The sequence below is a fragment of the Genypterus blacodes genome, unplaced genomic scaffold, assembly GCF_046128005.1.
Source record: "Genypterus blacodes isolate CSIRO-AG114 ecotype Tasmania unplaced genomic scaffold, CSIRO-AGI_Gbla_v1 ptg000107l_1, whole genome shotgun sequence".
Classification (NCBI taxonomy): domain Eukaryota; kingdom Metazoa; phylum Chordata; class Actinopteri; order Ophidiiformes; family Ophidiidae; genus Genypterus; species Genypterus blacodes.
The window spans coordinates 1,797,461-1,819,983 of NW_027466911.1; the positions used below are offsets into that span (position 1 = coordinate 1,797,461).

Sequence of the window (22,523 nt, forward strand, 5' to 3'; positions counted from 1 at the left end):
TTCTGGCTGTATGTTACTGTATGGCAAGAGACTCTGCTGTGCTGTTATGTAATGATGAATCTGTGCAGGCTGACAGGCAGCTTGAGTTCTTCTCAAAGATTCTGTCAGTGGCCGCTGTGATCCCCTGGGGTTTCAGTGTGGTGGCTTCTGCCCGAGAATCTGCAAAGCCAGTTCAGGTCTCTGTTACTGTCAAAGATGCCAATGGTGGGGAAAAGACAGGAGGAAACTGTACAAATACTTCACGTGCTGAGGGCCTGCACATGTTCCATACCTGGTACATTGGGAATTGGATTTGGATTATAAATTGGAATCAGGCGTTTTGGATATCGGCAGCATAGCCACCCTATCAAGCAGGCATTGGTGGTTCAGTGGTAGAATTCTCGCCTGCCACGCGGGAGACCCGGGTCCGATTCCCGGCCAATGCATACAGCAGCATTTTCAACAATTTCCCTCGGGATAAGTAAAGTTCTGTTATATTATCATGAGGCTATCATTGGAGGTTAATTTATGCCTCCGAAACGTTAATTTACAAACTTAAACTATTTGTGAAGAAGACATTCAAAAGATTAAAATCCTACAATCCAATGAGAATAAGATAATATCCAGCTGTGTTCTGATTGGCCAGGCTTGAATGGTTTGACCTCATCAAGCAGGTTTTCACACTGAGTGCCAGGAGCTCATCTGCTGCTCTAACAGCCACAGGTGCTCTGGAGAGTTGAGATTCATTATGATGCTTAATGACAAAAGCATGAAATGTCCTCCTTTTTTCTCACACAAAACATCAATTATTATACAAAATGAGTCCATTATTACACAAAGAATGCTCATCTACTGTAATGTCTTCTCTGTTTTCCTCTGTGCTTTTGTTCCTGCACTCATAGGCTTTAACCCCCCCAGGTCTCATTCCACTCTCTCCAGGCCGTTGTTACATTGACACCTTCCTATTCTCATCATTGCCACACTCTCTCAGGGTCACTGAGCATCTAATTTACAGCCAAGGTGCAATGTGCAGGTGTGTGTGTGTGTCAGGAAGCTGTGAAATGAGACAGAAGAGAGCAGGACGTACTAAAGAGAAGCAGCGCTGCGTGTGGATTCTCAAACACACACTGTAAACGCACACTCAGGGGCACACTCAAAGCCGTACACAAACACATTTCCTTTCTAAACAGACGGCACAAATGCTTCTCACGCACCATAACAGAGAGGAAGAGATCACAGCTGATTATACACACCATGGTCTGAGTGCCGGATGACAATCAGTGCTCCACATGGGTGGCAATGAAAGAAAGAAGATAAAAAGAATGAAATGGACTTGATGTCACATGAAGCTTTTTAAAATTTAAAATGTTATTGAATCTAAGGGAATCTAGAGAGCTATAAGTTGAGGCCATTATACGATCACATTCTGGATGTCCACAGACAAAACCCAGGAAAGTGTAAACTGAAGGAACTTGTTTCAAATAAGCCATATTTGTTAGTTATTATACTATGCAACTGTGACAGCTATAAAAGAATTTATTAATTTGTTGTTTTATGCTTTTCCCTCCAGTATAACTTGTTTGAATACCCTCTGGTTACAACATTTGACATGAATTTGTTTCATACCAATAACAAATGGTCCCCAGTGTCTGACTTTATGATCCATTTCTGTAGTTATCAGTGTTAGTAAGTTGTTAATAAAGATTGCTTCTGCCTGGGGATGATATACAACCTGGGAACCTGAAGTCGCTTCATAAATGAACAGTTTATTACTCTATAAAGAGGATTGAATGATTTATTTCGCCATAATTAAAGAAAATTATTACAAACTATAAAAAAAGTATGTTTTCATTCTAAAGTGCTACCAGGACGAGTACGAGAGCATGAAATTAAAAACAGTAAAAGTTGATTGTGTTGAACCACAGCAGCATATTGGGAGTAAAACAGATTAGAATGCAAACTACAGGTGGATCAGAGTGTGCTGGAGAGTTGTTGCAGAGGAGTTGAATGATCACTGTGAATTAAAAAAAAAGACTAAATTGGTTGTCAAGGTAACAGCTGCTCCATCTCCATATGAATTCATCCTGAAAGAGCATAAAACTCATTTGAATAATTCAGCCTTTTGCACCCTGGAGATGCGTGACACCTGAGCTATGTGAGATGTTTACGTCTGCATTCAGCCGACACTGACGAGAGAGGAGAGAAAAGTGCTGAAATCTAATACAAAGCTTTCACAGAGAAGCACCAGGTGAATGAATCACTCCTCATTACTCCAGACGTAAAAAGCGCATTTTGCTCTTTAGTTTAGGAAAATGTAAACTGTTGTTGACTGTAAATTACCACCTTGAGCGTTGCTCAGCAGAGTTCACAGGAGGACAAATAAATCATCAATAAATCATCAATCAAAAATGAACACTAAAATTTATAACTTTTCTGAGAATTTATGAGGATAATTTTCATATAGATATTTATCAGCGTTTGGATTTCATTGTCAAACAAGTACCACACAAATGGGTGAACAAAATAAAGTGTCAGTATACTTTAAACTGATCTTATAGAAGGAAAAAATCCAAAGGGACAAATTTGGGCAATTAGTTTTATTCCCCCAAGGACCTGAAGGTTGTGAATACACTTTTCAATGTAGTTTAGAGTAAATTTGGAACCTGGAAGTGAGAACAGCTCAGAATAAACTTGGTGGTAATAGAAAGTGATGACGAAAATGCAAATCAGCTAGATATGCATCTGAGTGAGAAATAAAAGATAATACATAATATTATCGACGAAGCTTCCAATTTTTCACAAACAGGTTTAACAGTTTCTAATAACTGAACATACTATTTCTCTACTTTTCAACTGTTGGTTGAGTAGCAACACTGCACTGTTTAAACACTATTAAGTGATTTGGGGGTTGCAGCTGCATCTGACTGTCAATCAAGCATATTAACCTAAAAGTGATTATAGCTGTGAGGTTGAGTGCTCTGACGAGGAAGCCATGAGCAAGAGAGTGAAAAGCTTTGAGACATCTTCAAGTGCCCAGGCCACTTACGTTTGAAGCACACATCATGCAAAAAACAAAATTTCTCATACAGCATAAATTCTGTGTTTGACTGAATATGCTTGTGCATAAACTTCCTCGCCTGCCTTATTCATATTTGTAAATTATTAAGTAAGTTATTGCCATCTGAGCAGCACTACACTGACATCTGAGGCTCTCTAAAGGCCACAGGGTCAATCAGTCTCATCAGCGTCCCTCTCTCTGACAGTGTGCAGTTATTTGAAGATCTATAAGAGCCCATCCACTAACACCACTAACAGGTGCACTGACAGCTACTGGAACACCAGCTTGGCCCCATTCCCATCCTGTCTCCATCTTAAGTGCTCAACACCAATAAAGCAGCGGTCTACTTCAATCTAATTCAACCAGTTTTTAAGATCACTTTGAACTGTGAGGAACAGATCTGGTTCAGTCATCGGTTTCTCAATTAGAGTGCCTGCAGGTAAGAACCAGGCTTGTCGAAGGAGGAGGAGGAAGAGGAGGTGGAAGAGGAGGTGATGGGTTTAATAAATGTCTAATAGAGGAAGCAACCCCAGAGCTGCAGTGACATGGAACTCGGTTTAAGAGAGGAGTGGATTATAAAAGTGAATTAAATCTGTGGCAGTCCCTCTCAGGGTGATACCAGATGAAACTTTTCACAATACATAATAAGATAAGACACAGCATAATTAAGCAGTAGCATTTAATGTTCAGTAATATAAAGCACATACACATACTGTATAATTACAGATAGTAACGATAATATGAAAACGCTCATAACCTCTGCTTGACCCATCTCACTGCCTCCGAAAGGACAGGGATTCAAACCCAGAACCTTCCTACTAGGAGGCAACAGAATTGTAAGAAGATGACTACAGTAATAACAGCGGCCCTCTATGAGATGGTGGAGTGGGTGGAATTACAGAGAAAATTTGATTGACACCCTTTCCTCCGCCTTCCTGCCTGTCGCATTTGACATACATGACTACATCTGGACCAAATTGTACATATTCAGAGCCTATAATGGGATTAATAGAGACGTTTTTTAATTGAGATGTACAATTACAATTATCTGGACCTGTCACTGGATCCAGATACGCACCAGCAGTTAATGGGTTCCTCCATTTGAGTAACACGTACGCATGCAAAAAAAATGTAATAACTGCAGAACGTCACGATGAAAACCTTTAATTTCGACATTGAGGAAACAAAAGCGAGGGCGAAAACTGAACCTGTTTCCACTCACACAGGGGACAAGAGGAAGAGCACTTTGCTAGGTGCCAGGAGGAATCAATCCACCTCTGTACAGAAACAATCACTGTCGGCTCAACACGAGGTTGAATCACTCGTCATAGTCTACCATAATAACTGAGTGATGCTAACGATGAAAAAAAAACGCGACTTGCTTCGTCTCCAGCCCAATGGGCTGTGAGGAATGAAGGACAACTCCAAATGTCTCAGAAATGTGAAGAGAGCAACGACAGCTCTGCTTTTAAAGAATTCAGGTATTTTTGCTTGTCGAAATTTCAGGTGTATTTGACTCGATGTTTTTCCATGATGGCAGTATAAATCAATTACAAGTACATATGCAGTAACAATGGGAAAAGCTGAATAATAACGACAATGAATGGAAGGAAGTGAAGCAAATGGAATTCAAAAATTACACAAAGGCCGACTCTTTCACTAACATCCTCTCGGTAGCTCCATTTCCTGTCCTCACCTGCCCATCGCTCCTTTGTGTCTGCCACTCTCTCAACTCAAGCCAAAAGCAAATGTTTGAAAGCAGTCACGTATCTACCTCGTGTGTGTGTGCGTGTGTGTGTGTGTGTGTGTGTGGGAACCTACCAGCGTGTACGGCAGATCAGCTGAACGCAACAAGGCCAGCTCAATTTTTTAGCCGCCAAAACCTGATTATGTCAAACTTTATAATAAAAGTGACGCAGAGGAAGATGAAGAGGGGTCCTTGCGGGGCCGCGTCACACAAAACACTCTGCCTTCTGTCCTCTGCTGAGCGACCATTGTTGTCCTCTGCAGGCCTTTAAGGACATGTCCATTCAGATGAGACACAGCTTGTGTATGATCTTAGCTAGTTAGCATGACACCCATGTTAGCTTGGCACATCTGCTGAGTCACAAACCCACTTTACACACAAAACAAGTCATAACTCAACACAAACAGGCTTCAGCCATGAGTCCAAGCTAACTGAAGCTAACTTGTTATCTAAGGCAGCTAACACAAACAATGAGAGCAACAGAACATTTGCTCTGTACAGCATATTGACCTCAGCTCAACCTTCACAAACACTCAACCCTCGTTGCTAAATCTCCATGATAATGACTCATTTTGCATAATTATATGCTGAGGGGAGAACTGACATGGACATGACATTTTGGCCATCACTCAGGAGCTTCTACATATTCATATGAAGGTTGTTTATTTGCTTCTCTGGTAAATTGTGCTTCTAGTGAAAACACTGAAAAATAAATCTTTATTCTGAAAGCAAACCTAATCCAGATTGCAGCTACATTATTCCTTTATCCAAGTAACATTTCAACCAGCTGAGGTTTTGCTCATTATAACGCTGTTGAGGAGCCGGACGTTATTGATTTAGCAGTAAAGCTCGTGAGTTTTGTCGTCTCACCGTCTCCTCGGCTTTGCTGCAGGTCTAATGAATCTCCTGTCTTTATGTTCCTTTATTACTGTAGAGGTCTTAACTCTACTCTCCCTCTGTCTCTGTTTTAACATCTCTAAGTCTGCTCATTTCCATTACGTAAGAAACTTTTTATCATCCCATCTTCCAGCAGTTTTACAGAAAGTTTGTTTTGAAAGTGCACAGAACTTTTCAGAACATATGCATGTGACACGTTTCAGTGAGCTGGAGCTGGTTGGTGAGGTCACGCTTAGATGTTTTGCTTTTTGGGTCAGAAACTTTGAGAACCGCTGCCCTACACACATCTGACAAGCTGGACATCAGTAAGCTAAAAGATTCTCCCCTCACATGAATCTATCCACCCTCTGTTGCCCTGTCCCACCAATCAGGAGCAGCAGCAGCGAGACCAAATCCTCATTTCAGTCTCGCTGCTGGGCTCACAAGGCAGAGAAGTCAGACAGCAGGCACCACAGGAGTCCAAAGTGTAATCATCCATCCCATCTTTCATCATCATGATTTTAAAAGTTGTATTCAGGTTTTAGAAAGTATAGGAAAGGACAAATTTCAGGGGAGAAATGCAATTTAGATCTTATAGAGACTGCAGATGTTCTAGATCACTGGGAGATAAGCTCACTCCAACGGTCGGCTGGCACCACATCACAGTTTTTAAGATAAATTAGAGGTTAAAAAAGGTATTGAAGATAAGGATCAGGGACCATTCAGGCCCGTTTTCAAGATGACAATGACAGAACTTCATAAACTCCCTGAAAAACTTCTGACATATAAGGGAAAAAGGAGGCACTTCAAAGAGACTCTCTCCTCACATGGCCAGTGTGGGTAATAGGACAGCCTGGGTCATAATGTGCAGATTACGTTTGGGTAGAAATGATCCGATAGATTAAAGGTTGGAGCAGTTATAGCCGGTAAACGTCATCTCTGGTCGTGGCACCACTGTGTTAATTGCCTCCCAAGATGCAGAGTGCAACATTGGCTCCAGACCAGAACCATCTGTCCAGGATGTGTTTGGAAAGTAATGGTGTGTGACATCTTTTTACAAGTTCTTATGAAAGAAGGACTTTGAGTTCATCTCCATCGCAAATAGTGACGTTTACCATGCAAAACTATTCAGCTCAAGTGAGACTTGAGTTTTCAGTATTGTTTTATTCCAGTTTTTAAATGGATTCTCATGCCTGCCTGTGTGCTTTTCTGAAATCCTCAGGTAGCAGCTCTATCCTCGGCATGCAATACATCCCATCAATCTGTTTCCTCTGTGTCCAAGGGTTAGAGGAGGATTTGGAATGCTGAAGATGAGACATGAAACAGGGGTGATGACACCATGTGCCAGTGCAGAGAAACGGCCTGGGCTCTGCCACCCAATCAAAAGAACATATTTACTGTGGAAATGATTCAGAAGTAAATGATCCCGTTCCAGCTCACAAAAAAAGCAGATGGTAGATCCTCTGCCAGAGGGTTCTGAAGCTTCTTCTTATTAAATGGCACACAGAGCAAATCCCCCCACAGCCAATTAAGAATAAAAAGTTTAGACCTTATATAATATGTAACAAAAATAGAGGTTTGGAGGTTCATCATTTTCGCTTGAGACAGAAATTATTCTCATACCCGTTCTGCATTCATTAATAACAAAATCTGAGGAAATCAGAATTAGAAGTGATCAGTGAGCACAGTGTAATAGTTTCAGTATCTGTACATTAGTTGTCATCTTTTTTGCTTCACCAGTCAGACAGATTTTATGGTTTATAACCCAAGGAAAGAGATTTGAAACACTGAGAAATGACGCCATATGACGCATTGGTGCCACCTAGTGTTTGCTTTCAGTGGTGGAATAGAAAAGCACCTTGTCATAAATACAACAAGTTGTAAATGTTCACAAAGCACAGAGAGAATTAACTCCAGGCTCCTTATTCTGAAGAATTAAAGGAAGATTCCATCAATTTTACACATCAAATTCAGTTTATTGGTCACGAGGGGCACTGTTCAGTTAGCACGTTGGTTAATAGTTGGTGAGAATTTAGTAAAAAACAAAAAGGCAGTGAATGAATGAGCATAAATAAACATTTTTGCACTTAATATCTAAACGGAAACCAATCAGCTTATTCCTCTCTGGTACAGCTGTGAGAGGTGGATGATGCCAATGACTCCTGTTGTCATAACTGTTCATTAAATGCTACAGTTGAAAGATTCCCAATAGTGATACGTTTTCTGTAATTAAATATACAAAAAGTGAACAACTACAATTAATTATGAATGTTTCTCATTGTGACAGCACCGTGATCATTAAGTATTGGTTCAGTCATCAAACCGACTTTCATGCTCAGTCTTCAAATTCCATATTTTGCAAACACCAATTGACAGCACATGCTTACAAATCAATAACAGTTCAAGTAAAAATTGTAAGAAAACTACTCAAATCAATAGCTGAAATAATTTAGAAACACCTTCCCCACCCCCCGTTATAGAAAATATGCAGCTCAATGAGACGATGAGCAGGAAGCCCTCAGCAGAACTGAAAAATTGGAGAAGAAATGTTTTTAGAAACTTGTTAACATTCTGACAATGAAGAAGAAGAAGTAGAAGAAACCAGGTGTGATGATGTAGAGGTCAGTCTCACCTTCCAGCGGTTACCACACTCATTACACAGGCAAAACGTGGTCATCGGCTCATCAGCGCTGCGGGTTTGCACCTGAAACACACACACACACACACACACACGCGCACACACAGCCTGTGTGAGAAGTGACCTTTACAATGAATTACAGCCTGTATTAAAGCCTGCAGATGGATTCACTCTCCGCTCTCTCACTGCAGTCACAAAGCAGCAAGTTCTCAGTAACGTCACATTCTTTCTTCTCTCCCTGCATTATTGATAATCTTGCTTCCTTCACTATTCCGAAGCGACAAGCAGATAAACAGATCCCCCAACTTAATTGCTTATTGCATTTCTGTCAGTCCTTGTGTTTTTCTTGTACTGAGAAGAGAAAAGCTGGAGGCAAAACCTTCCATCACCTCCTCCTGTGGAAGAGATGCATTCTTATTTTGAAAAACCAACAAGCTTATCTCTTCTTCTCAACCACCAACTCACTTTCAAAGTCGCAGTTAACGTAAAATATGAAATACATGGGAGTTGCAGATTCCCGCCATGTGAGTCCATGTACCTGATTGTAGGTGCAGTTCTTCTTCCTGCACTTGCCGCACTGCAGCAGGTCGGTGGTGGTGCCGCCGGTTTTGGCCATCTGGTGCTCCCTGATGGCCTCCTGAGTCATTACGTTCCTCAGCTGTTTGAGCTCGTCACTCGCCATTTCCTGTGCAAAGACAGATGCGTGGGACGATTTAACCAAAGCAGGAAGTGACAGCAAATTGAACTGATATGCAAATAAACAAACAACTGTTTTAGCTGTGTTGTAGCTGTGTTGTGCTTGTTGTTGACCTCAGCTGTCATTGCAGCGATGCGGCTCAGCTCCAGGTTTCCCGCCAGAACGTTTTTGCGAAGCCCCGGGTTCTTCGGGTCCTTGAGGTTGCTGATGCGACTTCGCACCCTGTTCTTGTATTTCATATCAGTGGCCTTTATCTCCTGATAGATATGTGCCAGCACAGAGGGGTGGAGTTAAGGAAGAAGAAGGCCCGTGTTGTTTTCCTTTCAGCCCGGTGTTAAATAAGTGTTAAGATTGGTCAAATCAATCAAACATAAATGAAAGGATATGATGCTCGATCTCTGCCGCCATGCTGTCACAGTTTGTTCCAAATTCTTTATAATCGTCTGTGAACATGAAAACAAAGTCTGTTAATCTGGATCCTGCACAGAATGTTACTTATGCATTTCATGATCCATGTTGCAGTTTTAACCCTTTGATGTCTACAAATGTCACCTGCACTCAACCTGCAGATATCAGTCATACCAAGCTCAGTCAGTCAGTCAGTCAGTCATTCTAGTGTATTTTTCTGCAATAAATTTCACATAAACGTATCGTAGTCTCACTGTCTGTGCGCAGAGCGCTAGCCAGCAACTCGATGCACTTGTCTCTGACAGACTCTCCAGTCGCCAGGCGGGGGGACAGCGCCCCCCCTGAAGAGCTGAAGCTGGGCGACATGGGGCTGGTCGGGGTGGCAGGAGATTTAGGGCCGTCGCTCTTCATCTTCCTACAGAAAAGCAAACATCAAAACTGTAATATATCACATATGCAGCTAACTCTGCATGTTAGTGGCGAGTGCTGGTTTGCTCGAAGGCTCCTCAACCAAGAAGTCAAACATGTTTTTCATTCATATTCCCTGCTTTGAGATTTCAGCTATTGATTATCAGTGACAAGCTGGATCAATAAATAATAACATTACTGTTCCATTGAATGATAAGGAATCTTCTGTTTTGCTTGTTGCATCATCACACACCTGTCAGTGCTGTCGGTTGAAGGTTTCCTCTGCAGAGGTCCAGGCAGAGAGGACTTGGAGCTGTGAGACTCTCTCCTGCAGCAAAAACTCATTATCACCCACATAGTTTCCACAGAAACAAAGATTTTAAGGAGGAATTCTTCACAGGAGGACTCATTTACCTCTCTGTCAGCTTCTTTGCTGGAGGCGAGCTGCTTTTCTTTGAATCAGTGGATTCCCTCCTAAACAATGCATCTGTTTTAGTACATCTGTTTCATATCCATTACCAGGAATTACATTGTAGTTATCAAACATGACCCGTACCGGTCAGATTTGGAATCAGTTGAATGTAGTTTCACAGGCTTTGAGTCACTGGACTCCCTCCTGCAGCCAGAGACAAAAGTAAACACTCAGATCAGTTTCATCCTCATCAAAAGTTAAATAACACACACAGAGTTATGTTAGATATTAAATTGTGTAAATCAAAAAATTCAATAACCTGTGTTTTTCCTTCTTCACTTCCAGATTGGGCTTCTTGTGAGGCGGCGGTTTAGCGTCCGAAGAATCTTTCCTGACGACAAAATATTTGAATCAGTGGGAAACAAATTGACAAAGGGGATAAAAAAGCACAATGAGCTGCTGCTGAAAGCCGACTAAGGTCTACATGAAGAAGCACACAGCCAACATGCGTGACGCCTGCACGCATGTTCACACTCACGACTCGCCAACCTTTCTTTCTTGGCTTCTATGGAGGCTTTTTTAGACACTTTGTCTTCTGCCGAGTCTTTCCTGCAGAAGGAGAACAGACTCTGTACCACCTGAACAACATGTCACTGTGCTAGGCAAGGACAAATGTTACATAAAACTAGAGGTCCATTCTGAAGACGTCTCCACATTTAATTAAACACGGTTTGATCATCTTAAAGCTGAATCTTGCAGGTAGGAGACATTGATACTGTGAAGCTATCCGCTGCTTCAGTTTCAAACCAATCACAGCGAGTCTCTGTCCGCTGGTCACAAACCAGGAAGACAAACATGTTAAAAAGATGAAAAACAGGCAGATTTCGGACCTCTCTCTCTTCCCATGATCCGACATCGTCTTCTCTGACGGCGGTTTGGAGTCTGATGATTCCTTCCTAAAGAGGCAAACAGCGGATTCAGACAACACGCCTGAAGAAACGACAGGCCGATTTCAAATGAATGCTCCGGGACACTTGATGGTCTGTGCTGACTAACACCACGCCTGATGCAGACCTCTCCTTTTTACCATCCAGTGAGGGGCGCTTCAGCACAGGAGGGGGGTGAAGGTGGAGAGGAAGAGGAGGCAGAGGAGCGTTGGGGTCGGGAGGTTCTTTTCTAAATGAAAAGAGATCTTCAGAGAACGTATCACCCAAAATCACTTCACGACGATAAGTGACCAACAACATGAGGCCGAACGAGTCGACATGCAGCCTAACCTGGGGGGAGGAGGATGAAGGTGGAGGGGAAGAGGAGCAATGGGAGCGTTTGGGTCCGGTGGCACTTTCCTAAAGGGAAAATCCAAACCCAATAAGACTCTGAAAGATGGTACAAACCGTCCCATGCAGGCGGTCAAGAACATGGCTGACCTCTCTTTCTTTACTTCCAGGGACGGTCGCTTGGCCGGAGGGGAGGAAGGTGAGGGAGCACAAGCTCGAGGAGGCCCGGACGAAGACGAGTCTTTACTGTCCTTCCTGGGCAAAGGTCACAACAGAACCACTCAGTGTTTCACAAACAGAGAGAGTCTCCACTTTGGATCAGACGGAGCCGAACCAACAACCCTCTCTGTAAACACCCACACACACACCTGACTGACCAATGGCAGCATGCGGCATGCACAGAGGGCTTCCTGTTAGGGCCGCGTGTCCAGTTACCACACTGCAGGAACACGTCAGGTGAGTTAGGGTGTTATACGTTCTCATGCACCCATCAGGCAGGAACGCAGCTCAAACTACCACAGCGCTCTCGAGCAAGCAACCTGACCTGTCCTTTCTCAGGTCCGCGGCGGGGCGTTTGACAGGGGGAGGGGGCCGGGCGGGTCGAGGAGACGAAGAGCGGCCAGGATACAGAACGCTGCTGTCCAACACGCCTTTCCTAAAAGGAAGAATGGAGCAACATCTGAAGCGGCTCTGCTGGGCTCAGCGGCTGTAAACAGGCTGCGGGGCCTCTGACCTCTCACCTTTCAAACAGGGGTTTTTGAGCGTCAGCAGCTTTGTCTCTGGGCGCTTCAGCGGGCGCTCGCTCTCGCTGCTGCGTGCTCGCCCGCCTCCCGTTCCTGCATTCCTCTCTGTGTTTGTCTCTTTTGGCCTCGTCGTGCTTTCTGGGTTCCTCCGGGTGTTTCTCCTTCCTCGGCTCCTCCGCCCGTCTCACCTTTCTGGATTCTTTTGGCGCTCTCTCGCCTCTCGGTTTGCGCTTGTGTTTTTCGCTTGGCGGGTCTTTATGGCACTTCTCTTTGTTGTGATCCGCTTCCTGTTTTGGTTTTGGCTGCTCTTCTGAATGACACTCTTTCCTGATTTCTTGCTGATGTTTGTCACTTTCTTGTTTCTCTGCGTGCTTCTCATCACTAAATTCGTCTCCGGGCCTCTTTTTGGTTTTGTGCTCCTTATGTTTTTGGTTTCTGGGTTTTTTCTCAGGATCCCAGTCCTGTTTCAGTTTGACTCCCACTCCCCTGTGACTCACGGAGACAAAACAACTTTCATTTCTGCCGCCATGCAAGGAGCCAGAGAACAGTTCAGACTGACAGCAGCAACTCCTCAACTCAACTCAACTCAGAAGACACGTCTTTGCTACGGCTGTCCCATTATTCATGCATTCACATCTTCCAAAAGGCGCCTTTTTAGAAAAACCTTGCAGCTAAACCTCAAACTCACTCATAGAAGTTAGTGGGCCAAGACTCTGTGGTCATTTCAGATGGCCAAAAGATGTCACATGTTCTTATGTACACACAAACATATTACAGAAGCAGATTAGTCTTTAACTATTGCAATACACTGAGAATATGATTTTAAAGAGATTATACAAACTAAGTGTGATAATGATCAGAAGTTGATCTATACTGTCTGTGGACAGATTCACTCATATCTGGCATTTCCTGTTCACTGTTTAACAACTAAAATGTTCAAAATGTGTGTTTTTAGTGTCTATTCTGTCCAAATGACCCAATGTGACCATGAGATTAAAGCTCCTATAGGAAATCATGAGTGCATAAGTGAACAGTTTTTGGGTTTAGTCTCACACACTTTAGACCTTATGTCACTGTTGTGGCTCTGACTTTAGGCAGATGGAAGTGTTGTGCGTTACCACTGTGTGTAGTTTGTGTACTGACCTGCTGTGAGTCTCAGAGGAGGAACTGTCTGGGGACGGTCTGCTCGAGTCCAAACCGTTCTTCATCTCAGCTGGTTTCTCAGTGTGAGAGGCGGCATCTGTGTGTGCGTGTGTGTGTGTAGAGGCAGGCAAACGTCATCAATCATTCACAGAAAACAGTCATATTGCACAATAACCTGTGGCTCTGCTAATTCTAGTACCCAGAAGTCTTTTCCAGTCTTTGATGAGGACCTTTGCCAAGGCGATGACTTCTTCGTCTGTGCAATGCTTCCTGATGCCGTTCACAGACATGCCAATCCTCGTCTCCTAAGAATCATCAACAACAACAACAATAATCAATACTTTTAAGTAACACATCTCACCGACCCTACCGTAACCCCCCTTCAACTCCCCCCCTTCCTCCCCCGACCTTTGTGGCGATTCGTTAGCTCGAGCCGTTCTGCATGACGCAAATGGTTTATCTTGATGTTCCAGCCGTGATGTCATTAACAACTGGGTCAACAACCATGATGCCATTATTGGGTTTTCTTGCAGTTCCATTCATGATGCCATCAACACCCGTTTCATCATTCCGGATGGTTCTATTCTAGTTAAACTGCTGATTTAAAGTGAATGAAATGAAAAACGCACAAAGCAAAACCCTAAACAGTGTTTTTTGTAAAGTCTGGAGGCGATTGCAGGAATGGTGTTAGTTACAACTCAACACAAACTCCAGTTATAGAAGTATATATACAAGATGTGTGTGTACCTGAAGAAGTTTGAGAGTCATATTGAAACTCTTCAGCTCCTTCAGCAGGTCCATGGCGCCTTCCTGCACACAAGAATGCAAAATTGCACATTATCTCCATTTACCGTGGAAGACACCTAAGTGCTCACTTTATTAGGTACAACCCATATAATCCAATGCAACTCACAACAACTGAAATAAATGAATCTGACATAATCCTGTTAACCCTTCAGAGATTAGTCCTCCACATGGCTGACTCCGTGTTGTAGCTGTGTTTAGCGGCAGCATGGAGGCAAACAGACATGCAAACCTTTATTTTACAGTATTCTGTTACTTTGTTTTATTCTAATGTACTAGATTTGGTTGTTAGTATGTTTACTTCCTGTCTTCCATTTATGTGTATCTTTTGTTTTCTTCAGCGTGCTTGTGAAAACGGAAGTTTCCTTGTTTTGTTAGCTGAACTCAGTCCCGTTTCCTTTCAGTATCAGATACACTCATGTCATTTTAATATCTGAAGTTAAGTCCACAGACCAGTTACACTGAACTGGTACTTGTGCCGTTCTGAAACTATTCATTCGAACTCTATAATCGTGAATAAGGAGGTCGTTGGCGGAGTTGGAGCAGAGAACCAGCGGCTTGTTGACACCGTGAACACAACATGACCTTGCCCGTGGCCGCGTTCTTTACTTTGAGTCGCGTTAGAACACAAATAGCGGGACGCGATCAGTCAATCAGCCGCGGGGAAGAAGTGAACCAAACTTGACCCACACATAGCTGCAAACTCGGGAGAGCAACACGTCTTGCAGCCAGACCCAGATCTAGATCCAGAGCAAACCCTGCGCCAAACACCTGTTCAAACATGTGTTCCAGAGCGCTCGGCTTCACGTTACAACAATACGGCCCCTCGACACGCACACACGGAGCCAAACCGAACAATCGAACGTGAAAACGTGGAGGAAACGCGAGTTTTTAAAACAAACCCACCCAAAGGCCTAATGAGCAACACGCCGCGGCGGGACGGCGGCCACCTGTGCGCGTCAACACAAAGTCTCACCGTGTTATTTCGAGACACCATCTTGTCCAGTGTTTTGGCGATTCGGATCAGATCTTCCTCTCGGGTCATCCCTGCATCGACTCGACTCGGAGCGGATGAATAACGGAACTCGGGTTGTTTCTGAAACTTTTAGGAAATATATATGTGAGCGCGAAATTAAAGAAAGTTTTGATCCCAGGCACGTCGGACTCCACGCACGGCGCAAAGTGAGCCGAGGGGCGTGTCCAGCAGCGGGGCCCAGCTGACGGCACACATGACGCCTAAATATAGCGGAGACGACGCGAATACGAGACGTTTAGTGTGTGAAGAAGAGCGGAGTCCGACATGTTGAATGTTATTTGGTTGCTTTTCCATTTTTAAATCTAAACTGGTCCGCTTGCGCTATATTTTTTGCGAGTTCTGTCTGTGTAAAACATCCTTAGTTTTTGTTCCTTTGTTTTAGATTATTCTCTCTTAAAATCCCAGGATTCTTTTTTTGTATAAAACATGCTATTTTATGGGATATTGTAGTTTTTAAAAACAGTCTGAAGGTGTGTGGACGTTATCGCCGCTGGAGGGCGCTGTTGTGTAACTATATGGGCACAGGCAACAGCTCGGGACAATTGTGGAGACAGATTCCAAATATTATATTTAAAAGACCTCTCTGTTCCATCGTACTGCATGTTTCATGTTCGGGGAAATCATCTAAATGTGACCAATGATGAAAATTGTATAATTTCTTGTTGGCTGCAGACATTTAAATATTTCATGACATTGACAGTTTTCGAAAGTGTAAGGAAATGTGTTTCTAAATGCTTGTTATTAAATATGAATTTTGGGATTTCATGGCCATTTCCCAGTAACGCAGAGACGTCCAGTGTCTGAAGCGGCATTAAATGATCATAATAATAAACTGGAATGATATTATTTAAAATTATTCGAGCCTGGAATTGCAGAAGTCTGTTCTGGTTCCAGTCTGTTCTGGTTCCAGTCTTGTGGGGTTCTGTAAATTGAGCTGAGGTTAGTAACACAAATATTCAAAGAATGAATTTCTACATCTGAGTAAATTTAACAAGTGTTCTCTGCACGGCCTTTGTATTCTTGTAAAGTTTGTTTATGTCTAATATTTGACAGCTTCTTGGAAGAATCATTTGCAGGCTGTTTTTATTAGGAAGGTCTTTCAGGGAAACATGCTCCCAGAACCTATCATGAAGATCTGGACTCTGCCAGTCCACCGGGAACTGTGCCTCACTACACTTCAGATGTTGGAAATGTTATTGTCTTGGCACTTATGGTGAGAGAGGCCATGAAACATGCAAGTTCAACAGTTTACAATGATCCAGCGGTGAAGTGCTGGTATTTTTACTTGATTTTTTGTTTCCATTATTATACCTCTGTCTGAAATATTGTATTCTTTGGTGTCCTACACGGCCATTACTAGTTCATTTGCAGTATCAGATTTTACATCATGCACGATACACTAATATAATATGAGGGGGGAAACAAGGATAGGGTGAAGATCAGAGCCGACTTGTGAGCAGGTGCAGGACATGAGTGCAGAGCAGAAAGGGAAATGAGATAAGCTGCACATTTCACTGTAAGGTCACAGGGAAGGCAAACCTTATTGAATGAATAAAATCTTCATACATGTGTTTCCACTTTACATTCCTTCTTTTTTTTATTTAAATGTTTCACCTTTATAATTGTTCTTTCTCTCTTTCACACACAGAAATCCCCTAAACTGCAGATATTGTTTAACATTTCCACCACACAGTGACACTAAACTCATGGATCCATTGTTCTGATTGCAGGATTTTGCTTGTAATGGAGTGTTTTTACAGCATTGTCCTCCTAGTTCTACTATAAGTTTAAGGGTCTGAGTTCTTCTCCCCCCACTGGTTAGATTAAATATCTCTGGGTTGAGGACTTGAGGCTTTAATTGGTTTGGAGTTCTCCGTCTGGAAACGTACACACTCGTACCCACAGTTTATGTCGATGGCAATGTTCCCCTCAGTGAACTTAATTGTATGTCATTTCAAAATACTATTGGCTGGAAAATGGATTTTTCATACAACAGAACATTGAAAAACACAAAGCTGAAATGGTGGAAACGGCGCTCAGTGCTGTTTCAGATGAAGCCTTTGGACGATAGCAAAGCATTCATTCTGACAGGTGAAAGTGCAGACTAACAGCTTGCCTTCAGTAAACAGCATTACCTCGTTACACCGGCGTTACACAACAGGCTGAATGTAAACTCTTCCTGCTCCCTGAAGACTGCACTTAGTGCGGTAGGTAGACTGAGGCCTACTCAGCTACGGGAAGTGGGCCAATTCACTGTGAGCTAAGAGAGGAAGCGGGCCAAGAGGAAGAGCGAGTGATCAAGATTAACCTTTAACTCGGTGTACAAAAGCCAGGCCCCGAGCTGCGATGCTGCCGGAGAAAGAGGAAAGCAGAGGATGAGGAGAAAGACCCTCTGCCCTCCTGTTACCTCTCGCCGCCTGTTCCCAGACACTGAGTGAACTGTCTGATCTCTTCATCGTTAAGAGCGTTAAGAGTACCCAGTGTACAGTAGAAGCATTATGCTCCAACCCTAATCTACACCAGCAGTGGAAGTAAATATCCTGTTACCACAATGGGAAAATGCTCCATTTTCATTAAGTAACAATCATGCATTCAACATTGTAGTTGTAGTAAAATAGTAGTATCTGTTACTTAAATGGATTTGTATTGAAAATCCCTAAAATTGAAGACAGAAGAGCACAACAGTGAAGAGTGAACAAGGTCATTCTGAAAAGTATGAAATCGAAGAACAGAACTGCTGACTCGTCTCACCGACTCTGTTTGTGAGTTTAATGGACAGAATCTCAAGGTGGCTGAGGGCTGGAGGGTGTCCACTTTGGTGGCCGTAAAAGCTTGTCTCTGCTTTTTGTACACCATGTTGTTCTGTTGGCTTCATCGAACCGTGACTGCCAACATGCACGGAAGTTGGCAAGTGAGTGTGAAGCAGCTGGGATGAGCATCAGCACCTGAGGCCATGGCAAATGGATTCTCCTCTAAGCGTGGGGAGGGAGCTGCTGAGATCAGACCATCATGCTGAGGTGAAGCTTTACCCACCGCCAGGAGCTCTGGGTCGTGACATAAAGGATCAGATTGAGCCCAATAGCGGCTGAAATGAGTTTCCTCAGCAGGGTGTCAGGACCCTCGGGGACGAGGTGAGAAGCTCAGACATCGGGAGGGAACTCGGACTAGAACTGCTGCTCCTCTGCAATGAAAGAAGCCAGTTGAGGGAGTTCAGGACTCCTGAATACACTGGAGGGATTAGATTTCCCATCAGGCCTGGGAACATCTTGGGATCCCCAGGAAGAACTGGAGAACATGGCCAGGGAGACACCTGCCTCTGTAACACAGGACCCAATCAGACATGGAGAATGGATGGATTGAATAATAAAAGTCCGGCAAATGTGATGTTTTTACATTGCATTGTGTTTTATTCATTGCATTTATTTGTATTTGTTCTATTTCCTTCATGTTTTCTGATCAACCTCCTCTTTACTAGAATGAATCCCCCAACCTGTTTTCCCTTCTTCAACTTTTGCTTCTTCAACAGTACATACTTCATTTCAACCTCTGATCTAATTTGAATGATTATCAAGAACTACACAGGCTACAGCCAAGGTGAATCCATTTTCAAAGTGTTTCACTGATTCTCTGGGAGAAACTTGTGAATCTCCCTGTGAATTCCTGCTGCTTCTCAGGCTCCCATGGTCCCATAACCTCATCTCCCTGCCTGTGCATTCCCATACGCTGCACTGAATTATGCCGAGCTTCTGGTGCGGGATTTGCAAGTCTGTCATTAGGCTCTGGGGCCTGACCACATCAAGTCCTGTCCTGCCTTTGCTTGTGCCTGCAGCAGAGATGTAGGCAGACTGTGTTGGTTTAGCTTCAGAGCACAGCCGTCCTACACTTACTGGGTTCCCCGTATGATGCAAGCGGCAGAGAGTTCACACACATCCACGGGTCGGCTCTGCACCTCTACCAGAGCCCGCTGAGCCTCTTTGCCAGTCGCAGACCAGAGACGCCAGGCCGGGGCAATTATGGCAATTTTTGGATGACATCAGACCAGAAAATGAATGATTTCATTTAGCTGTCATTTTTTTCGGGATCTGGTGGAAGATGCAGAACCTGTAATAGAACATGTCAAAACAGAGTGGGAGAATTGTTTAGACGTGCACATCTGCTGCTGGCTGGAAGGAAATCCAGGGCTGCTGGGGTTGGTTTGTCTGCTAATAATGACCACTGTTCAGAGCCGGGACGCTCCGAAAGAAGGGCTGAATCTACCGGAGAGGTCGGACCACCCAAAGACTTTAAGAACATCCCTGTGCCCTCAGCTGTCTCTAGGTCTCTATTTACCGGCAACGCAACACACACACTCACACACACACACACACACCCACACACACACTGGCCAAATCTGCCGTATCCCAAACGTTCTGGTGGAGCCGCAGTTATAGGCTAAATTTGACAGAGACAACAGAATAACTAACCAAACTACAGCCGAGCAAGAGACGTCTGAGGGTGAGAGAGTTTGTAACCCGAGTTTGAACACAAATTAAACAGTAGATGAAGAGTAGATGCCGTAGTTTATGTAGCGGAAAGCTGTGCAGTGAAGGCACCGTACCTTTAAAGGCAGGGAAGCTTGGAACGGATATGTAAAATATGTACTATAACCTTTCCACAACCATCAATTACACATTGGCACAGCGGACAGACACTGAGTCATTTGTATAGCGTGTCTGCAAAAAGATCCTGTGGTTCTTCCCAAGGCTGCAGTTTGATCTCTGAACTCCCTTCATTTGTGCTCCGAGCGTCGGCTTTATGCTGACAAACAAACAGAAAAGCCCATGAAAGGGAGAAAATCCTCTCAGATCAACCTCAAATCAGCTTGATGAGAACCAAAATGTGCCGCTGCTGTTTGACATTTCACCGCCACCAAAATGCTCCCCCGGTGTCAAGACTCAGCTTTAGCTTTGGTATCCAGTGTGTGATATAACTGAGCTGTTTACAAGCGTCACACTTCACACGCTCCACAGATCAACCTGTTAATGACTGACAGAGCACAGATCACTACACTGAAAGAACCACAAAGTGTGTTAGTGTGTAAATCCCTTCTTACTCTCATTTCCTTTTCAACTGCCCACTAATCCACAGCGAGCTACACAGGTCACGACCTTTTTGGAGAGACGCTCACCTTTCCTCCCGGTCATTCCTGGCTACTTCCATCATAGGTCAAATGAGTTGTTTATAGACCGGATCTGGAGAGATTTACAAGAAAGAAAGAGCTGGACGCGGCATTAAATCATTCATGAGACGGTGCAGATGTCACACTCCTGGATGCTTTGCTTCAGTTGAGGGGAAAATCCTTGCGGGTCCCAGTTGGAAAAGGACGTGTCTGAATATAAGAGAGGGGATTAAAGCGTTTTTTATCCCGAATTCATCAATCACCAATATGATTCTCACTGTTCCGAGACAACAATCGCGTTAATGACATGAAACAAAATGCAAACCAGACCTTCAGAATAATGAGGGAGGAATATCTGTGTGTTCCAGACCCACAGAGAGAATCATATTTACTGGTTTGGAAATACAGCTTACAGGTTCAAGTTTTTGGACATGTGATGCACGTGATCAGACACGTTCCTCAGCAATCATCTCCTTTAACTCACGGCTCTCTGGGTCATGACGACCAGCCGCAGTGTGAGGGGAGGTTCCTTTATCTGAGCAGTCTGCTTGACATACAGACAGTTTACATTTTTTAAGTCACGTTCCAGCTCATGTCAATCAAAGTTAATTGTACCTTTTTAACATTTTTCTAGTTTATTTTGTTTGTTTAGATTTCAGATTCATATTTCTTCATATTTTCCCTCTGTTTTTATATCATGTTTTCACTCCAGAGTTCAGAAATTGCTCAGACGGGAAATGTAAAAAAAAAAAGAAGCTCTTTATTCCCCTAATAATTCATTGGGAGTCACCTTAAAGTTCTCTTGGTTTCTTTTTATGGATCAAACTGTTTCCAAAAAGTCTGCTATTGCATTATTTTTCGAAAGGAAAATATGAAGAAAGAAGAAATAAAACCATGTGATGGCTAACAAGGATCCATCCAGAAATGTTCAACAATAAAAATGTAGCAAAGAACAGCTCTCCCATCGCCTCTGTCGGCCATAACACGCTTTATTTCACGCTACATGCTTTATCTGCTCTCTGATTTCACTTTGAGCTGTGTGTGTGAAGTACAACATGTAGTTTAAAGTCTATTTGTGTCTGCGTTTCAAGGCTTCAGACAAAAGGACACGATACAATATGTGCTCTCCAAGTTAGACTCCAATTTACTTTTAATCCTATAACTGGAAACACGTGGGAGGAACTAAAAAAGTGGAATCAGGAACAAAACAAAAATAAACACCCAAAAGAAAGAAAAATGAGCTTATGGGAAGAGCAAAAGGAGGATTAGGGGCTTCACAAACATCTTTCAGCTGTGTTCATTTTAAGTTTGTGGTAGATTTATTACTACCACATGAGACTCCAGCAGCCCAAAGGAAACAGAGGATCCTCTCCAAGAACTCCAATGAGAAACCCGTCCGTGGCCTTGGAGGTCACCCCCAGGTTAGCACAAGCAGTGATGTCATAACCAAGGGGCCTTTAGTGATGATGTCAGGAAAATATAGCTATGTGTGTGTGTGAGTGTGTGCGTAAGTGTGTATGGGGAGTGGGATGATGTGTGCGTTTGTTTCTGTTTTGGCTCACTGACAGCACACAGACGCACTCTGTCTACACGGGGCACAGGAAGTCAAAACGTCCCCCGAGCAGAGGAGGAGGAGGAGGAGGCGGCGTCTCCGCTGAGGACCTGGATTCATCCGCACGACCTTCCTGCCCCGAGATCGCATAACACACACATTTACATTCTCCATTGACACCGCTGTGGCGTTGTAGGTTTTTCAACACCATGATGTCATTTGGTTTGTGTAATTTTCAAAACAAGATATTCAAGATGAATTTTGACCAAGCTGGACCCAGTAGAGCCACAATAGGAAACCCAAACCAGCAACCCATTGAACTGATGAGGGGCTGCAAGAAAATGACTTGTGCAAGAGGAAAGGTTTGATTTTTCACTCAACATGGCTTAAAACACCTACATGGAAGTTTGTGTGTGAAAAAATCAATGAATCTAGCGGTAAAATCTGAATTTTGTAATCGCTTAACACCTTTTGTTTACTTGTTTATGATATTAAAGTGCCATCTGAAAACATGACTGCCTTGGCAGAGGTAGTAATGAATGGCAACATCCAATCAAATCATTAGTGTGTCTGCACGCACGAGGTCC

At 43.4% G+C, this 22,523-nt stretch overlaps 1 protein-coding gene and 1 non-coding gene across 5 annotated transcripts; one reads left to right on the forward strand and one right to left on the reverse strand.

The window, feature by feature from the left end:
• Positions 1 to 354: 354 nt before the first annotated feature.
• trnag-gcc (transfer RNA glycine (anticodon GCC)) lies at positions 355 to 425 on the forward strand. The gene has a single exon. It is a non-coding gene; the product is annotated as a tRNA-Gly (tRNA).
• A 6,819-nt stretch (positions 426 to 7,244) lies between these two features.
• On the reverse strand, positions 7,245 to 15,410 carry tcea3 (transcription elongation factor A (SII), 3). 4 transcript variants are annotated; one of them, XM_076160790.1, is made up of 16 exons: positions 12,241 to 12,979; positions 11,869 to 12,155; positions 11,501 to 11,755; positions 11,298 to 11,399; positions 11,114 to 11,179; positions 10,773 to 10,832; positions 10,543 to 10,614; positions 10,368 to 10,427; positions 10,226 to 10,285; positions 10,065 to 10,139; positions 9,658 to 9,818; positions 9,377 to 9,438; positions 9,109 to 9,258; positions 8,837 to 8,983; positions 8,293 to 8,364; positions 7,245 to 8,187 (listed from the first exon to the last, which is right to left on the reverse strand). In XM_076160790.1, exons 3-16 carry the CDS (start codon positions 11,641 to 11,643, stop codon positions 8,179 to 8,181), a joined length of 1,239 nt encoding a protein of 412 aa, XP_076016905.1. In that variant the 5' UTR covers positions 11,644 to 11,755; positions 11,869 to 12,155; positions 12,241 to 12,979; the 3' UTR covers positions 7,245 to 8,178. The 4 variants fall into 4 exon arrangements, with proteins under 4 accessions (XP_076016905.1, XP_076016908.1, XP_076016904.1 ...); XM_076160789.1 differs by lacking the exons at positions 11,298 to 11,399; positions 11,501 to 11,755; positions 11,869 to 12,155; positions 12,241 to 12,979 and adding exons at positions 13,387 to 13,483; positions 13,586 to 13,691; positions 14,134 to 14,196; positions 15,167 to 15,410 and having other exon boundaries at positions 7,318 to 8,187; XM_076160793.1 differs by having other exon boundaries at positions 7,249 to 8,187; positions 11,298 to 11,569; positions 11,651 to 12,155; positions 12,241 to 12,974.
• Positions 15,411 to 22,523: the final 7,113 nt, after the last annotated feature.

Coding starts and splice junctions, on each gene's coding strand:
- tcea3 (XM_076160789.1), bottom strand. CDS start 15,235: ATGACCCGAGAGGAAGATCTGATCCGAATCGCCAAAACACTGGACAAG. Junction 13,484..13,585: donor AGACTGGAAAAGACTTCTGG/GTACTAGAATTA, acceptor ACGCACACACAG/ATGCCGCCTCTCACACTGAG. Junction 9,259..9,376: donor CAGAGATCGAGCATCATATC/CTTTCATTTATG, acceptor CTGGCACATATC/TATCAGGAGATAAAGGCCAC.